Here is an 18,946-nt window from a genome sequence, read left to right on the forward strand (position 1 = left end):
CTGTGCTTATCATGACACATGGTCAAAGCGAGGAGGACTGATAGACAACAATGCTTCCTTGTTGCTCCAGAGAGATAAAGTCAAAGCCCAAGAGATGCGTCAGGGAGGCTCTTATCAGTCCAGAGTGTGTCCGTGGCTAATGCTGTTGCCACAGTGAGAGGCATGCGTTGCTGAGCGACAAAGGTGTGGCGGGGCGATAAGCGTTACATAGGCAAAATGCTTCAAAAGATGAGCTGTACTTTTAAGTGATGTTGTGGCTTGGGAAACTGGGGTAGGAGGGAGGCGGGGTTTATAAATGGATGCTGACCTGATGCTGACACCTGGAAAACTAAACGGCGCTTTGAGAAAATGTCTTCCCTCTGCATGGCTTGGTTGCTTGCCAGTGACGTGCATCCAAATAGTGATATAGTAGATTATCTATTTTCTGTGCGATACGTGCCAGCGTGCAAATAAGTATAAATCAGGCTTCAGAGTTCACAGACATGTTGGTGAATGCTAAGGGGAATCCTTCAGTGGAGATTATGTTTTCACCCCTGTCTTTGTGTCTATCTGTGTGCCTATGCACAGCTTATCTCAGAAACCTCTGCACAGCATTAAATGTTTCCTGCAAGCTGCCAATATGCCAAGGAAGACACTGCATTTCCTTTCGATTCATAGGACTCGACAAAAGTCATGAACTCATTGTCCGATCAATCACATATTGGGGGCTATGCAACGCAGAGACAAATGCTGACAAACTGTGGAGATATCAAACAAAGTGGGGTATAAGTGGGGTAGGCCTATAGCCTACATGTTAACCATAAACGGCTGTCAGATTTGTCAGGTAGTTTTGAACTAACTATGCTAGGAAATAATTATAATTCAATTATATTATTAACACATTGATGGGTGCCAGGCAGATATGGCAGCTTTTACTCTGAAAGACCCCCCCCCCCCTTTCCGTTCCGTACAAAAACCGGGAGGCATAATGTTGCATCATTACCTCGTGATGATTACGCTAAAGTCTCTCTAGAAGCGTTGATATTTTAAACGAGAGGCATGTTGAAGTCAGAAATTAAGACAGAAGTATGCCCATCTGGTCAAAACCATGGAGAGCTCCCTAGATTAGGAGATACGAGGCATTCTTTCTGAGCCGTAAACAAGGAAGTGAACAGCAGCACGCATGCGTGAAACAGAAAGGAGTATGGTGCAGAAGGAGAGGCCAACCCAAAAACCACACCCATGTGAAGTGAGGGGCGCTAATATATTAAAGTCTAAAGGCCTATTCATAGTCTGGATTTTCGGTGGTGAGGTGACCACCTCTCCGGTGGTGAGCTGACCACCGGAGCTGAAATAACGTTGAGCGGTGGTGAGTAAAAACAGAGAGAAGGGCTGGAGCGGTGGCGGTGGTTTGCCCTTCACTGCGGCTCGTGACGTCATGTTGTAGTTCGGTGGTCACCTAACCACCGACAATCCAGACCATGTATGAGCCTTTACTCATGTTGATTGTCTCCACCAGGCCGAAGGCATGGGGAGAGAGTATGTTTTGCACTCCGTCCGTCCGTCCGTCTGTGAACAGCTAATCTCCGGCACTATTAAAATGATCCCTGGCTAATATGACAAATGTCTTAAAACATTATACTTGTCTTTCACTCAATAAGGACTGCTCCCGTCGCAAGTTGATGATGTCATATGCCCATGTGTGGTCTAGCCCTATGGAAGTATGGAATGCATATGCTAATAAAAAACAACTTAATACTTCCTAAAGTTAATATGAGCATCAAAGTAATATTTAAAATGTTTGTTATTAGCACGTGCATTCCATAATTCCATAGGGCTGGACCACACATGGGCATATGACATCAACTTGCAACAGGAGCAGTCCCTATCGAGTGAAAGATTCTCTATTTATGAAAGAAATAAAATATTCAAGGTGTTTATTTTTTAGTAATAGAGGGCAAGTATAATGTTTTAAGACATGTCGTATTAGCCAGGGATCCTTTTAAAAGATTATCCGAGGACAAACTTCAAACACCATGTTGGGGTTTGTAATCTAACCAATGAACAGAATAAAGTAGTGATTTCATTCAGTACACAATTTCAACTGTCTTTTCTCACATCCTGATAGATTATTCAAACTCTCTTAGAGATATTAATAATAAATATAATGTTGGTGTCACAAACAAGGTGGATGAGGGTAGCAATAACAATATAAAATGACACAATAAGCCAGTGCAGAGTAAATTGCATTTTGAGGAGCTGCAGCTGGATATAATAATTCAACCAAGTTATTTTGCAGAAGGAGAAGTACAAAAACACATGCTGTTATTTGTATGCAACTGTTGTCCATGTGAAGAGATTAGTGACAGGTATTTAATCAAGGAAAAGATCAAAATCGCAAAGTGCCTCACAGTCGTATCATATGGCCATGCAGTCAAGAGCATCATGCTTATTAATGAAGCTCTTGGCTGTAATGTCTTTCCATTCCCTTCAGCTTCTTATCCAGTTGGTTTGTGCCCATTCATCACGGTTTCCCTCCAGACAGAAATTAGTTTTCACTTCAGTCAGTCGAGAGCCCCAAGGCCTATTCATTTCCCTCTAGATATGCTCGATACGAGAAGGCAGGGCAGCGATTTTGTCAGCTGGTAAGAACACTCAAGACATTTATATTTAAAATGACAGTAAAGTGTTCATTTGAACAAAACAATGGCTTCACCTCTTTTATTGCCCCCCAAAAAAAAGACAGAATAGATATCATGAAATATTGAAGGTTCATCTTTATTCTGCAGCCACTTATTTAAAAGCCCAAATAGAGAAAAGTGCCAAGAAGCTCTCAATTCTTGTAGATGTGCTTGTGGATGTGCTGGTTTTTTTTAAATTTAATTATTCAATCTTTGTATAATTTTCACCCATAATGACATGCCAAAAATAGGGACAAGTTTATTTATTTATTTTTGCATAAGACTTTTATGACTAATAGAAAGTGTGGGTGTTGTGTCCTCCTACTGAGGGATAGAAAACAGCTCACTCAGTGAGCCCTCTTCAGCACCCCTTACAGTTCCCATTGATGAGAGCGCACTTTGCCCCCCCAACCACCACCCCCACCCCCCATCACAGCCCAACTGAGCCATTTCATGCATTAGTTTCTGATTGTTCTCTGCTAGCGAAACAGGCAGATTAGGAGGCTAGGCCTTTCCTGCTGTCCTGTAAGAGTTGCTTACCTAACCACCTTCTCGATTTGGCTTGGTGCAGTGGTGTTTTTCCGCATTACAGTCCTGTTACGGTCTCCAAACAAATATGTAAAAGTAACAAGTGGCTCAAATTGGAGACCTCAACATAAGGAAGGACATCACAGAATTAACAAGTTAACAGGTTTTATTAACCAACTGTTCCCCACAGGAGTATTGAATCATTGCAAGTTGAATTTAATTTGCAGACAAATAATATCAATAGTACTTTACCAAACCAAGAACTCAGGAAACAAAGAGGACCTGGAGATGCCAGCCAAAACAGGAGTGGCCCAGGCCACCCCCTACAGGGACGTCAAAGCTGTTTCCCCCACTACCCTAACTTATAAAGCCAACTAACTAATAATGAAAACAGTGACTGCCGGCCATCTCCAGACCAAACTGGCTGGCTTTTATAGCAGAGGGCTGCATCAGAGGACAATTGGGGAATCTGCTGCAGGTGTGCCAGCCTGGGTGTGTCAGTCTGAGTGGGGAGGAGAGACAGAGGGGATTAGGCACAGACAATGATTGAATGATTGAGTGACTGAGTGTGTGTGAGTGAGTGCAGGGTGATGTCATGCCCACACGCAACAGTCCTATCCTATTAACGTGCTTCCTGCAGTTCAATGTGGGGGTTAGTTGTAATACTAGTATCCTCATAAAAACGGTTTGCCCATTCCAGGCTTCTAATTTTGTGCAGTTTGAATGTTATTGGAGTGGTACAATACGTGCTGATGAGATGCTGGGCGCGGCAGTGAAGGAGAATGATTCCTTGAGGAGAATGAAGGGCTGCCCTCATTTTGTTTCCGATGTCCTGACTTCAGAGTAACAGGCTTTGTCTTCCTATAAGGATGCCGGCAACATGGCAGCTAAAGTCACCTCAAGGCAAGACATTGAGTGATTCTGGAGAGAGAGAGGAGAAAGGACCTGTGCCGATCGCAGTAGAGGCCCCCCATCTGCAATAGCAAATAGTCAATATAACTCACAGCTACCAACAATACATTGTGACAGCAACGCTATGAGCACACAATCAACCCACCCCCACCACCACCACACACACACACATTGTCTCTGACAGTGAATAACAAGAAGTGAGATAGGACATGACATGAGTTCATTATTCATGCCAAATATATTTATTGACAAGATTTACAGTATACAATAAACATTAACTGTTATTTTGACCACTGCTCAGCAGCCTACACTCTGTGACAATTCCCTTTGTTCTGCGTAAGTGGATTCGATCCACTCATTGTCCCAATCTGTTCACCGAATATATGGTTCAATCTCCTGGACATTTCCAGGGTAAACGATCATAAATGCCACATTTTTTCCCCCATTGAGCTCATTTACAACTTTAACACTTACAATACATCTCTGTAATCGTAATGACGAAGATCACATACAGAGTACTAAAAATGGCAGAGTACACTGCAATAACAGTAAGCCCAACCAATTTGACACAGAGATAAATGAACACTCAGGAGTTTGCAGTGTTGAGGTGGGTAAGCGGTACTACAGTTGGTATATTGTAGGTAGTTTCAGAACTCTTCGTGAAAGACCAGTCTCCGTTTCAACATCGTCTTTCCGTCAGCATTCTTCTCTAACTGTGATGGAACACCTCGATGGGATCATCGAGTCCTGAAATAATGATACAGTCCCGAATCCCGATCAATGTGAATGCAGTCCAACTATTCAGTTCACCAACCAATTGTGGCTCCTGGATACCTTATGCATGGACATCTGTCTTAATTGCCACTTCCCTGGCTCTCTCTCTCTCTCTCTCTCTCTCTCTCTCTCTCTCTCTCTCTCTCTCTCTCTCTCTCTCTCTCTTATGTCTCTCTCACTCTTTGATCCGCACTAAGACACCTAGTCCCACTGCTATACAGGCCCAGGCTTGGACAGATAGGCTATAAGTGCCACCACCACGCCCACGTACATCCCTGTCCCGATGGTGATGGAGAGAGCAGACAGGAACAGGGCTCGTCTGGAGCTCATGCCAGCTCTGGAGAAATCTCCTTTAGCGATAGCCTTGCCAGTCTGAGGGGAGGGGAAAGGAAGCAGTGAGTGAAATGATTCAAATGTTACCCATCAGTGCCAACTAAAAGTGAACATGAGTACGTATGTGTTAAGCCACAAACGCTCTGAGGGAGCCATTAGTTGCCATGGCAATTAGGTCATTATCCCTTAGACAGAGACAAATGTGTTGTTTGGCCGTTTTGGATTCCTCCAAAAATAGATAAACAAACAGGTCTTGCCCTTAATCTGTTTATCGTTTTGACACATTTATTTATTTCAGTGTAATTGTCTCTGCAATTAGTATGGAAGATGTGGCAAATTGCTGAGATAAATGATGCTCCAGGGTGCCGTTAGACCTGATTCTTTCAGCTAGTGATGTTAGGGAAGGAAAAGCTATTAGCGCAGTAAGAAGCGAGGGCGCAGATCAGCCGTGTGTATATTTTTCTGATAGGGACAAACGGGACAAGACAGTCAGTTTTGAACCCGGGTCCTCGCGGTGCTAAGCCACCAGGCACCTCGAATAAACATGATCTGAATATTAATGACAAGTTACAATTCTTTGTTCTCACCTTTCATTATTTGAGGAACAATAAGCCGTGTGTCTGCAGGGGTTGTAACGAGAGCAAAACCTGCAGTTTATGTAGCCAATGGTCTGAAAACAATTTGCAGCGTGTGGAAAATGTATAGTCTTAACACTCGACCAAGCACTCAGGCTTATACTGACCTTGAACAGTGCGCAGTGTAATTAGCATTTCTAACACAGGGCATGACAAAGTAGCTGTGAGGACCTTTATTTATTATTCTTTTTTTTACCTTATGAGAATAGTAGAAGGCAACAATGCCCAGGGGCCAGAAGCAGCAGAGCATTGAGAAGATAGCCAGGCCAAGGTGATCCCTGGGGGGCAGAAGAATGAAGTTGTCCTCACTCTCACTGTCAGTGGAGCTGTCACTCTAGCAAAGAAGGTGAAAAAGTAGAGCAAATCACACAGATATAGTTGGCACACTGCCTTTTTGAAATTTGAATTGCTCTGCCGAAGACAGTGGGTTGGACGCAGGACGCTGGGCCCTGCCAAAGCTCATTAGGAGAAAAACGGAGAGAAAGAGTATAATAAGCCTCAGACAGGAACAGGCCATTGAAAATGGCAGACCTCAGTCTTGGATGTAATAGTTTGTAACTATCGTTGCCAAATTCAGATAGAGACTACAGTATCATTTTGAGGCTTACATGTTACAACAATTAAAGTAAACTAACTAATCTATAGGCAAGGCAACTCAAGGCAAGGCATGTTTCCAGTATAGTATCCAGTATAGTATAGTAATTCAGTATTTTACTGTACATAAAACATTAAGTACTAAGAGGGTCCAAAAGAAATATATTATAAAATGCATTAAAAGAAAATGATATACATAATTATATACGTAAAAAAGAAAACCTCAGTAAAAGGCAGTGGCAAACAGAAAGGTATTTTGCTTTGAAGAATTTTGCTTAAAAGAACAGAGTTGTAGCAGACTTGTACTTTTCTGGGAGATTGTGCATAATATATGGTGCATAAAAACTGAATGCTGCTTCTGCACATTTTGTTCTGACTCTGGGTTCAGAAAACAGACCCTGTTCACAGAACAGGTATTCAAATGCTAATAAGGTGTTTTTTGTTCCAGTGACCGCACGGTTCATTCACACTCCTGCAGCAACACTACACTGACACGGTCAGCGGAGAGGCTGCTGTCTGTGTGCCGTCGGCCCCGTCTGTAAAGAGCCATGAGACGGGAGGGAGGGGAGGGGCAGCAACACAATTTACAATTTACAATTTAGGCATTTAGCAGACGCTCTTAATCCAGAGCGATTTACATTAGGCACAAATGTACATAACACAAATGTTAATACGTTTATAAACACATTTATTTTGCGGAATGGTGTCTTGAATAATTTAATTGTTGACTGAAGGAGTATAATCATGTTGTAGGTAGAAAGGAAACCCAGAACCATGGAAAGTTGAAATAGAAGGTGTTCATAAACACATTCAGATAATGTAATGTTGTCTGGTAAACCCACATTTGTGATGGTGTGAATCTTTACAGAGTAGAAAACGTAAAGCTACAACTGCATTTGACCTTCCCTTATGTAGTGTGAAATGTGCAATAGAAATAAACTAGCCTTTCCTAGTCATGCTAGAGAGAATCTTCTTGATACTTAAATTAATTTAGTTAAACACAAAGATTGTCTTGCATTGGATGTTCAAATGGACCAATTTATATGAGATTATGTTTTATTTTTATAATGAATGTCATAATTTGAAAGCTGAGAATAACCTTGGTGATTCAGAATACTAAGTATGTTATTTAGATAGATAGGCCTACTTGGTTTGACATTTCCCTGCTATCAAAGTTACACTTGTTTTCTTGGTACTCTATTTACCGTTGATGGTTGACTAGTGTTCATGCCACTTATACTCCAATCTTGGATTTTGTAAGTCACCCTGGATAAGAGTCCAGCTGAGCATATCACACATAACAGTTTAGATTTTAGTTAATTGCCTATAGTAAAATGTACTAATATTGACACATACCGGAAACATTTTGACAGTTTCAAATCCTACGATCATGAATCAACCATACAAGCAGGAGAGTGAAACGTGCATTACAGTAGATCTGGAGTCCTTTGTAAACCTAAAGAGTGGTGCAGTTTCACAGCTCGTACCCCCGGACAAGCCTATCTGCCCTTGTTCTGCTACCACCCAGCACATGATGTACTCAGCCAGTCACAGAGGATTTGGTACCTCTGTCAACACCCATGAGCAGCCCGACAGATAACGTAGGATGAACGGATTGTTCCATCATCGCGGCGTGACAGCACTCAAGATCTCTCCTCATTTCAGCCTCAAGATCTCTCCTCATTTCAGCCGATTTCACAGGATCATAGGATGTCTCCCTATGATGTCTTGTATTGGTCCTCCATTTGAGGCTAATTAATTGTAATGCTACTCTGGCTGCACCGGCACAACTTAAGGTGGTTGACCTTTAAGAGAGGACGGTCTTACCTCTCTCAGTTGTCCCACAGTGTTTGTTTAAATAAATTACCCCCCATAAGGAATAGGCTTAATTTGTTAGAGTTGCCGTTACCTGTGGGGATCAAACTGGCTGCATTCAAAGTGTGTATGTATCGCACTAATCTCCACTGCAGGGATCAAACCGACTGCCTTCAGTTCAAAGTGTGCTTGTATATCACACTCATCTCCAAAGCAAGATATCTGACTTCCAAGGAAGCTATTAATTGAATTGATTACTTTGGCATTAGGCTCAGACATAACTATACTGAGACAATGTGCTTTAATTTCACCCTGATTAAGGCAGTGCTTTGGTTATTGAAGTGGTCACCATTATCTCATTTACAAAATTGGGAAAAGGTCTTAATCGGTATAACAGGGCTGGACTGAGACAAAAATGAGTCCCTGACATTTTTGCGGAATTTGGCCCAGACTGGGCCACCACAACCAGCTCGCAGAGTATTCTACCGACTTTTCGGGTCGAGGCACATACAAAGCCACATATAAATACTTGAAATACATGATACCCTTAATACCACCACTTTTACAGAACAACATAATCCGGTCGTTGAGATGGACAGACGTGTTTCGTCTCGCTCCTGCGCCAAGTCACAGAATGTTGACAAAAAAGCGTATTTTCTCGCTCATTTTCTTTTTCTACTCCTGTGGATTATGGACTTCTACTCCAATTCACCCTGGTACTACCATCACGTGGATATGAGGAAAATTGATTACGAGAACAACACCAGCGTAAACAACGAACAACACTGGATCAACCGGTAAACATCTCGGGCACGGCGCGGCTGGAATCCACGCGCTGTTAACCTGCAATCCGGCCAAAAGAAACAAACCCCTGCTTGGCAAGATCGACAGACGACTGTTCTGTTGTATATTCTTGTTAATGGCAGGAGACATCCAACCTAATCCTGGTCCTGTATTCACTAGACTTCAGGCGAGGAAACTAATTTGCAGCCAGATGAACACGGACGCAAGGACAACACAAGAGATGGTCACGGCCACACAGCCAACGCAAGGTACGGGCACGGAGCCGACTTGCGGACCCAACGCAAGGACAACAAAGGGACGGTCACGGCCACACAGCCAACTCAAGGTACGGGCACGGAGCCGACTTGGGGACCCAACGCAAGGACAACACAAGAGACGGTCACGGCCACACAGCAAACTCAAGGTACGGGCACGGAGCCGACTTGGGGACCCAACGCAGATCCTCCAAGGCAAACAAACAAAGGAACGGAACTCAATCCTCAACAACAATGGTATTCACCTTTTTCATCTCAATATAAACAGCCTTTATTCCAAACTGGCCGAAATTAGAGAATTATTCCTTACCGGCAAGGCAAACATTTTGTGTTTTTCTGTGCAGAGAAAATCCTGATGGGCGATCTGAATACAGACGTACAGCGTAAAGAGGCGCCTGTTTTCAAATCATTTAGTAGGTTTTGTGATCTGCATAGTATTAGCCAGCTTATTACCCAAACCACTAGAGTGTGTGTTTCTACTCAAACTGTCATTGATCTCATTCTGACCTCGGACAAATCCAGAATCTCCAAGAAAGGTGTTATTGTATGCAGGCTTAGTGATCATTTCATGATATTCTGTACCCGCAAAAAACCAAAACCAAAGTCTGGCTGCCACAAAGCAGTCATATCAAGGGACCTCAAAACCTACTCTAGTGAGGTCTTTAACCAAGAATTGGAGAGTCTGGATTGGTCCGATGAGCTTAAAAGCACACTTGTCGAAGAAGCTTGGCTTGGCTTCAAAACCAAATTTACATCAGTACTGAACAACATGGCTCCTCTGAGAACCATCAGGGTCAAAACCCGCTCGGAGCCATGGATGAATTCGGACATACTGACTGCAACGAATGCCAGAGACAAAAAATGCTCTGAATTTCTAAAATGCAAGTCAAAGCTTGCCAAGCGCTTCAACAGGGGTCTCCAAGCTCAGCTGGACAACCTAAAAACCCAACGAAACAGGCTAAGAAATATTGTTACTGCCATGACCAAATCCGCCAAAAGTAACTTTATTAATAATAAAGCTGAGGAAAACAAAAACAATCCTCGAGAGCTCTGGAAGCTACTCAACAACCAACTAGGCTGTGGTCAGAAACTGAAAACCAGGTTTTCAAACATAAACATTAAAGCGAACAACACTCTCATCACTGACAAGCTTGATGTGGCCAACTACTTGAACATCTTCTTTACAAACATAGCAACAACGCTGGTTAACAATCTGCCCTCCCACTCTGGGCTCTTTGGTGTAGAGCACATTAAAACCTTCTACAGAAACCTAGGTGTTTGTAAAGACGATTTTAAACTAGTTATGGTAACAACTGATGAGGTACTTAAGAAACTGAGTGCCCTCCAACCCCACAAGGCCACTGGCCATGACAATATTCCCTCCAAATTTCTCAGAGACTCAGCCATCTCTATAGCTCCAATCATCACCCACATAGTAAACCTCTCCATCAAACAGGGACAGGTCCCCCTAGTTTTCAAACTGGCCAAAGTAACCCCCCTGCACAAGAAAGGGAGTAAATTAGACCCCGGCAACTACCGCCTTATTTCTATTCTAAGCTCCATCTCGAAAGTGATGGAAAAAATAGTCTATGAACAGGTTGAAAAGTATCTTGCCACTAATAAATTATTGTACGAGTTCCAATCTGGCTTCAGAACATCCCACTCCACTGACACATGCCTTCTCTATTTGAGCGACCACATCAAACAAGAGGTGGATGCTGGCAAATACTGCGGCATGGTCATGCTGGACCTCCAAAAGGCTTTTGACACCGTGAACCACTCCATACTGGTTAACAAGCTAAAAGCAATTGGTTTCGATAGCACATCAGTGAGCTGGATGCAATCCTACCTGGAGGGGAGAGAACAGATGGTGGAAGTGAACGGAACACTGTCCCCCCCCCTCCCAGTGAGCTGTGGCGTTCCACAAGGAAGCATACTAGGGCCTGTTCCTAATATATGTAAACGACATGACTTCAGCTTGTGACTGCAACTTGTTCCTGTTCGCAGATGACTCGGCACTGCTGGTCTCGGACAGGGACAAACTGCAGGTTGAAAATGCCCTCAGCTCTGAACTCGGTAGAATCTGCACCTGGCTCGCTGATAACAAACTATCTTTACACCTGGGAAAAACTGAATCCATTCTCTTTGGATCTAATAGTAATCTCAGCAAGGCAAATGGCTTCTTGGTTAGAGTGGGTGACAATGTTATCACACGTAAAGATGAAATTACCTACCTAGGTTCCATCCTGGAGGCTAATCTTTCCGGTGATAAAATGGCCACCAACGTAATCAAAAAAGTCAACCAAAGAACAAGATTCCTTTACAGGATCTCCTCACATGTCGACAAAAACACCTTGAAGACCTTAACAGGAGCCCTCGTACAAGGCTTATTTGACTATGCATGCACCTCCTGGTACCACAGCACCTCAAAGGCCCTTAAAACTAGGCTCCAGACTTCCCAAAACAAACTGGTCAGGCTCCTACTTGGCCTCACCCCCCGAACCCACCTCACCCCTGCCCAGTTTGACAGACTGGCATGGCTTAGGGTCGGCAACAGAGTACAGCATCTTGCAATGGGTCTGGTCCACAAGATTCGATACTCCACCAAGATACCCATGTACCTGTCTAGATACTTCCTTAATGTTAACGAAGTCCACACCCACAACACCAGAGGGAGTGCAACGAACCATGTACAACCCAGATTCGGCACAAACAAGGGACTAAATTATTTTCGCTCCTATGCCACCAAAATGTGGAACGCCCTACCAACAGTCATTAAGACATGCGAATCCCTTGACTCCTTCAAAACCGCTCTCAAAGGGCACCTACGGATGGCTGCAATTCGAAACTGGCCCCCGTAAAAGTGTAATGCTTAATTGGGTCGTCCACTCACAGTTAACAGCCTTTGTATTGAGTTTGTGCTTGAAATGTAAACTGTTAATACAATTTTCAATCAATCAATCAATCAATACACAACCAACAGTGTAAGGAAAAGCTGCGGCGCCGTTGCATTTTGTCTTTTGAGTTATTTGGGCATGTAATCGGTTTTGTCTGATTCCTTTAGCATTAACTGTGTGTGTCTGAATATGAAGAAGACATACAGTGAGCACTTCACCAGATAGTAAGTATTTTACAAGTTTATTTTTACACGTATTATATATTTACATTATGGATTCATATTTCTTATATTGTATTTATGTTATATTCTCTAGTTTCATAATTTTCCATATTGTAAACACCTAAATCAGCTTAATGCAATAAACTGTTGTTCCCAGTATTTGGGGTGTGTATGCAAAGTCAACTGTAGTCTGCTGACAAACTGCCCCTGACACAGATCCAAGCCAATACAGTGTTTTGACACTGACATTGATTGATTGATTAATTGATTGATTGATTGATTGATTGATTGATTGATTGATTGATTGATTGATGGGACTCACTCCACCTCGGGCATAGTGCATTTAAGGACCCTCCAACAGCTCTCCCAGAGGTAGGCTATCGTTAAAGTCAGCAAAGAATAGTGGGCTACACCTTTTTTTACAGTCTATGGGCTACACAGACCAGTGGCATCACACTGGCACCCCAGATCCAGACCTATAGCTGGCACTGGCACTAACACATTTCACAATTTCTATCAAAATATTTCAAGATTTGTCAGCATTTTGTCTGATTTATAATAGTAATCTAAATCTGCAGTAACTAGTATTTGTTTTTTTATAATAATTGTAGTGAAGTAAAAAGTACAATACTTTCCTCTGATATGTAGTGGAGTAAAAGTAAAATTTATCAGAAAAAGGGGAATACTCAAGTAAAGTCAACATTGTACTTGAGTAAATATACCTTTCACAGTGGAGTATATTTACTAAATTGGTGGACGTTCCACCACTGGCTGGTATCTCACTAATCACCAGCAATATCCTTTATGCTCCATCATTGTCACATGCTAAAAACACACACGCATGCACGCACGCACGCACGCACTGAAAAGCGAGGATAAATCATGTGCAGAAGCAACAGACAAAAATCCCTATGGACTGAGTGGCAGGACTTTAGCATACGTGAGAAGCAGCTAATAATGAAGATCGTCTCACTCTCCCTTTCCAGGTCATGTTCTATATAGCAGTAAAAGCCCTTGAAATGTTTGATCTAATGCCGTGGGGAGTTGTTTCCAGCACACCTAGTATTCTACCCCTGTCCAGAGAACCTTACCACTTGCAAATACGTATATAATTTACATACAGAGGCACAGAATGTGTGTATATGTTGACACACAAACTAAGGCTGCAACGATTAATCGATGAATCATTATCGAATCGATTATTAACTGCCAACTACTTTAGTAATCGTAATCGAATCGGCAACTAATTGCAGGAGTTTTTTTTTTACTTCACCATAGATTCTTCCAGTGTTAAATGTACTGTAACTAAGCTAAAGAGTAGTGACTAGTGAGCCATCCCTCTTCCCTTACAATCTGCTGATAGTTGCACATGCCACATGCACAGTAGCAACTGCAAAGCAAAATATGACACATAACAATGGTGGCTTTATTTGAATAGCAGCCTAATCAGCATGATTTTTTTAATGAATTATTAATCTTTAATGTATTTTTTGTTAGTTAGAAAATGCCTAAAAGAACCGAAAATCGTATGGTAATTATTGAAGAAATATATCTCATGGAGGAAATGACTCATAATCTGAGGACCAAGGCGGAGCTATTTGAAAAACGTTGGGAAAAATGGCATTTATACAAGAGTGAATGGTGTGTATCCCCCCCCCCCCCCCCCCTTTTTGTTTTGCATTGTGTCTTTGTACTGGTTTGTCTTTGTTTTTGTTTTTTGTTTTTTTTAATGTACCTATGTTTTGTTTGTTGTTTGGAAAATAAAAACTAAGTTTAAAAAAAAAGAACCTAAAATCAAATGTATAAAGTAATAGCTAAATAAGTGCCATAATCCGATTAATCGATTAATCATTTAAATAATCGGCTGATTAATCGATTTTCAAAATAATCGTTAGTTGCAGCCCTAACACAAACACACAAAATACATTTGAAGCGCATATGCATGGAGGAGGGGCCCGAGAAACACAGGTGCAGAGTAGAAAGTCTCTTTTACTTTCATCCGAGGAGCGTTAATCATATTAATTTGATCCACGTAATTGAAACAGAATAACTTTAGCTCCCAGCTCACCTGCTCAGAGGGCCATGCATCAGAGGAGTGAATCCCTGCTTAATACGCTCAAAGGGCAGCATTAGTTATGGCATAAATGGCAGGCAGTACCTCTATCCATCTGCCAGCCCTCCGAGTGACAGGAGCTGGACTGATGGTCCAGTCCAGTTAGGGAGCGATCGTTCTCCCAACTTAGAGCAGTTGGGCCTTTTCACAACTCACCCTGCATGAAATTAGATTTTCTTTTTTATCACTTCTGAAAAGCTCTTACCCCGTCTTTCTTCTGCTGTCAGAGTTTTCTTTGCAAAGGGTAGTCAAAGCCACAGTGGTATAATAGTGTGGGTTAGATACTATCAGATGATGTAACTTTTGCAATGCAATTATATGCAACACAACACAAACAGTGTCATATAAGTTGCCTTTACACAACTAAATTTTATTGAATCATGGCTCTGACAGTTCTGAATAAATTATGAAACATATTTCACTCAAGATAGCCTTGGTATAGTCTAATTGCCTCACACAGCATTGCAAAGCAGCTCCCACCTGTGCAAATTGCCTCTTTTCAATGAATATGTTGGTTGGTTGCAGTTAGTTTTCTTTTTTCCTATATAGCTGGTACTGTAGCTGAGGATAATTATGCAGGTGCACATAGTGTTAGCTCCTTTCATGTGCAGATAGAGTAAGCATCTAAATATTGAAATATGCTGAAGGATCCCAGGACCACAGCACACTCAGTTCCACTCAGCATCATAACCACTTCCTCAACTCCCTTTGTACAGTTGGGTGCCACCGATATTGTCCCTTATCATTTGACCCAATTAGGCCTGACCTCAAAATTTTAAAAAATCTATTCTAAATCCTCCAGTTTTCTGAAATAAATATTTTCACGATTTTTCAAAAAATAGCAGACCTACAAGCTCGTAGCGCGCCACTCGGTGGCGCTCTATGAGCTTGTAGATCTGCTATTTTTCAATAGCTAAATTATAACAATGTTTAAAACACCAAAAGGGGTTCCCGCCCAAAATGGGTTAACTGTCCTTTTGCGCAGATCACGCAAACCTCAGCAAAAAGAAAAGGACAATATCGATGGCCTCCAACTGTACCTGTGCATACGGCCAAACCTTGCATGTTTCTCATTGGGGAGTGACCTCTCTGTGACCTCTCACCTCATATTGGTGACCCTGCTCCTCTTCCACGTCGTAGCACACCGTCTGTATATTCACGTCCTTGTCTCCTGGTGCATTATCCTGCAGACCCTCGGTGGAAACACCCACGTCCAACACAGTGTCCTTGCTCTCCGTGAAGGTCGTCTCAAAACTGTCGCTCTTGGACTCCTTGCTCAGAAGGCTGACATCGTCCTTGCACAGGATGAAGCTGGGTCTGTAGAAGGCCTCCACTGCAAGGTGCAAGGAAGTGGCATCCAGGAATTGATGAGTCTTATGCTGGCCATCGGTCCCTGTGTAGAAGTAGCCAATGAGGTTTTCCTGGTATGGGTGGCTGGGGTAGTCACACTGGTAGCCCTGGTAGTCATTAGCGACCACATGTCTGCTGGTCTTTTCCAGCAGAGGGTCCTGGAGCTCACTGAGGCTCTCCATGGTGGTTGGCAGGTAGAAATGTCCAGCAGATCACAAAGGGTAGAGCCCTGCTGGTGGAACACAAGGAGTACATGAATGGAATAAATCAGCTCAACAACATGCAATTAAATATCAGAACAGTAAAAATAACTATAGGGGAGTGGCTCAGGAGATAAAACAGTTGTCTGGAATGGCAAATTTCTCAGTTTGATCCTGCTCCGCCTAGTATCCTGTTTGAGTGTCCTCAAGCAAGCCCCTAAAACCATAACTGCCCCAAAGAGCATTTACAGAATAGTGGTACCTTGCATCGGTCTGTGTGTGAATGGGAGCAATATAAATGAAGACCTTCTTCTATGCAGCTAAGTGTGTGAACCAATTTGGTCTAATGTGGATAGACACTAAACAGGAATTAAGGAACAAGACATGGAAACATGCTGTCAAGTAGTCAGGAACAGTTCACCCTGTCTTCAATTCATATCAGCATTCGTCTCACAACCATTCACTGGCATCGTCGTTCCAAACCATCTGCTGAATGTTCAATTCTTACATCCCTGGACTCGCATTAAAAGTGGTGAAAACGCAATCTTGACCATATGCCCAGAGTGCCTATATGATCAGAACACATGGCAGATGTTGCTGTAATGAATACTGATAACTTAAGAATTGGCTGGCTGGCCCCCATGGCACTGCAATTTTTTTCCCCTTTTTAATCAGGGAATAAGCATAAATAGCACACATTGTAAATAGGCTGTAGTTATGTAATTTATTACTATTATTATTATTTTCATATTAGGTCAAAAAACATTTTAAGTGCTCATTTACATAATTGCATTGAAACTGTCAGGCAAGCCTATCGCTAAGGCAACACATCCTCCAATTAGATGCTGTGCATCATAATCATGTCCAAAGGTGAGCAAGCAAGTATCGCTCTCTCACACAATGAAACAAGAACATTTACATCAGCGTAAGGAGCCAAAATTACAGCCAAAGGAGCCAAAATTACAGCAGCCAATAGAGACTCACTTAGGGTGGGTCAGGATAACCCTGTTGTATTTGTATCTCAGGAGCTTGACAGAACCATGAAAGGTTCTCACAGCAGGCATAACATCTTTTCACACAGTTACAGTAAGCTATCAGCTATCAGAGAAGTAATTTGATATTTTTGTGTTAAATGCAATACAGAAAAATATCCACTTGTGAGAAATGTGAAAATCTATTTAGTGATCGCACGCGCACACACGCACGCATGCACGCACGCGCGCACACACACACACACACACACACACACACACACACACACACACACTCACATTATATGGACATGCACGCACATGTAGCCTGCACACTATTACCTGTCCAGAAAGTTTATAGTCAATATTGTATTGTGCTTCCACATTTATTGGAACATATTTATACACATTAGGAATGTTTATCATGACATTTTCTTCCTGGAAATAAAAACGTCTGTGTTTCCAAGGCGAATCTGACATTATTTCAGTAAAAGCCAATGCAAACATGACGTTGTCTAGACCTAGATCAACAAGACTAGCATAGAACATATGGATCTGTCCCATCTGTCCCATCATACTGCAGCATTCATGAGCAGCAGCATGCATGCATGCGACACTGGCACTGCAGGTCATTATCATTGCTTTTCTTTTTCTGTCATTGTGGTCTGCATACTCGCATATGCTTTTGAAGTTGTGTGCTGCTTTCTAGATAAGAGGGAATTCCATTACACAGTAGACCAGAAGATTCAGAAGAACCACATCCCATGTCCACAAATAATTCATCTGACACGTCGCGAAATGCATTACGCTCGTGGGAATGTTGGATGGATGGACTGCACTATTATTATTATCCGAGACCAATAGGCAGCTATACACATAGGCTACCCCCCCAACTTAACTTAGGCTATCAATTTTTCTCACGCACGCGCGCGCGTGCGCACACACGCACACTCATACTCACACGCACACACACACACACACACACATATATTTTCAACAGCAATTAGGCTAATTGACTTTTGAACTGATCGTTTGCTTATTTAAGCCTTAATTACGTGTATGAATTCGTCCCTTAAAGTAAAGTGTTACCCTTATTCTTCAATATAGTTAGAAAATACACCCAATTTCGTTTCCCTGATTATGAAGGATATAGGCACTATAGGCAGCTGCCGATCCATATGAATGTCCAGACCAAATATCCTACACCGTTAAAATATGATATTTGTAAACACGCTCTTATCTTACCTGTCAAAAAATGTCCGGTCGCGAATTTCTTTAACATAATTCCTTGGCGCTTGCGGCTGAGTCGATCCATTCCAGACACAGGGACCCACCTCTATAGTTCACATGATAACATTTTGGGAGAAATTAATTGTTCACTAAAACTAGTACGAATTTATATGACAAAGTTATTTGGTCTGAACAATCATAAGTCTTCGAATCGTTCGCGAAATTAAACAAGCGCAAAATCAGTAGCCTATAGGATAGGATTTACGCGCACATATCACATTGAGCTCCGTCCAAAAAAATCCGGTGTTGGCACAACTGAGTCTAACAAGTGATTGGCTGCAGCCAGGGAACACGCTGTAAACTCCACAACCGACCACATCATACTTCAGACTTCACAGTCACTCTCCAACCGGTCTTGGGCGTCTTCAGTTCACGCTCATTGCATTGCTTTCTGGTGCGTCCAGTGTGGCTTCCTGGCTGCGTTGGTTTTACGCCTCCCGGGTTTGTATGATTGCGCGTCATTCTAAAACCAAATCCATGGTTCCATGCACTTCCTTTCCTTAGAAAGAGACAAAATAAACACAGCCTTTATCCATCCAAGACTATTTTGTGACTTGTGCTGTGCGGTTCCATGTTATAATGATGACAATAATTA

General features: G+C 42.3%; 1 protein-coding gene across 1 annotated transcript; it reads right to left on the minus strand.

Moving 5' to 3' along the window:
* Window positions 1-5,044: 5,044 nt before the first annotated feature.
* Window positions 5,045-18,674, minus strand: LOC306942727 (synapse differentiation-inducing gene protein 1-like). The gene is made up of 4 exons (XM_079528760.1): window positions 18,307-18,674; window positions 15,644-16,122; window positions 6,039-6,176; window positions 5,045-5,246 (listed from the first exon to the last, which is right to left on the minus strand). Exons 2-4 carry the CDS (start codon window positions 16,070-16,072, stop codon window positions 5,088-5,090), a joined length of 726 nt encoding a protein of 241 aa, XP_079384886.1. The 5' UTR covers window positions 16,073-16,122; window positions 18,307-18,674; the 3' UTR covers window positions 5,045-5,087.
* Window positions 18,675-18,946: the final 272 nt, after the last annotated feature.

Source organism: Electrona antarctica (genome assembly GCF_951216825.1).
Source record: "Electrona antarctica genome assembly, chromosome: 18".
Classification (NCBI taxonomy): Eukaryota; Metazoa; Chordata; class Actinopteri; order Myctophiformes; family Myctophidae; genus Electrona; species Electrona antarctica.

Bases quoted from the DNA above. Each gene is read 5' to 3' on its own strand.
- LOC306942727 (XM_079528760.1), bottom strand. From the start codon at position 16,072: ATGGAGAGCCTCAGTGAGCTCCAGGACCCTCTGCTGGAAAAGACCAGC. The intron at 6,177-15,643 runs GTGAGAGGTCAC...CTTCTTTGCTAG, and splicing joins AGCAGGGTCACCAATATGAG to AGTGACAGCTCCACTGACAG. The intron at 5,247-6,038 runs GTAAAAAAAAGA...CCCTCCCCTCAG, and splicing joins CCTTCTACTATTCTCATAAG to ACTGGCAAGGCTATCGCTAA.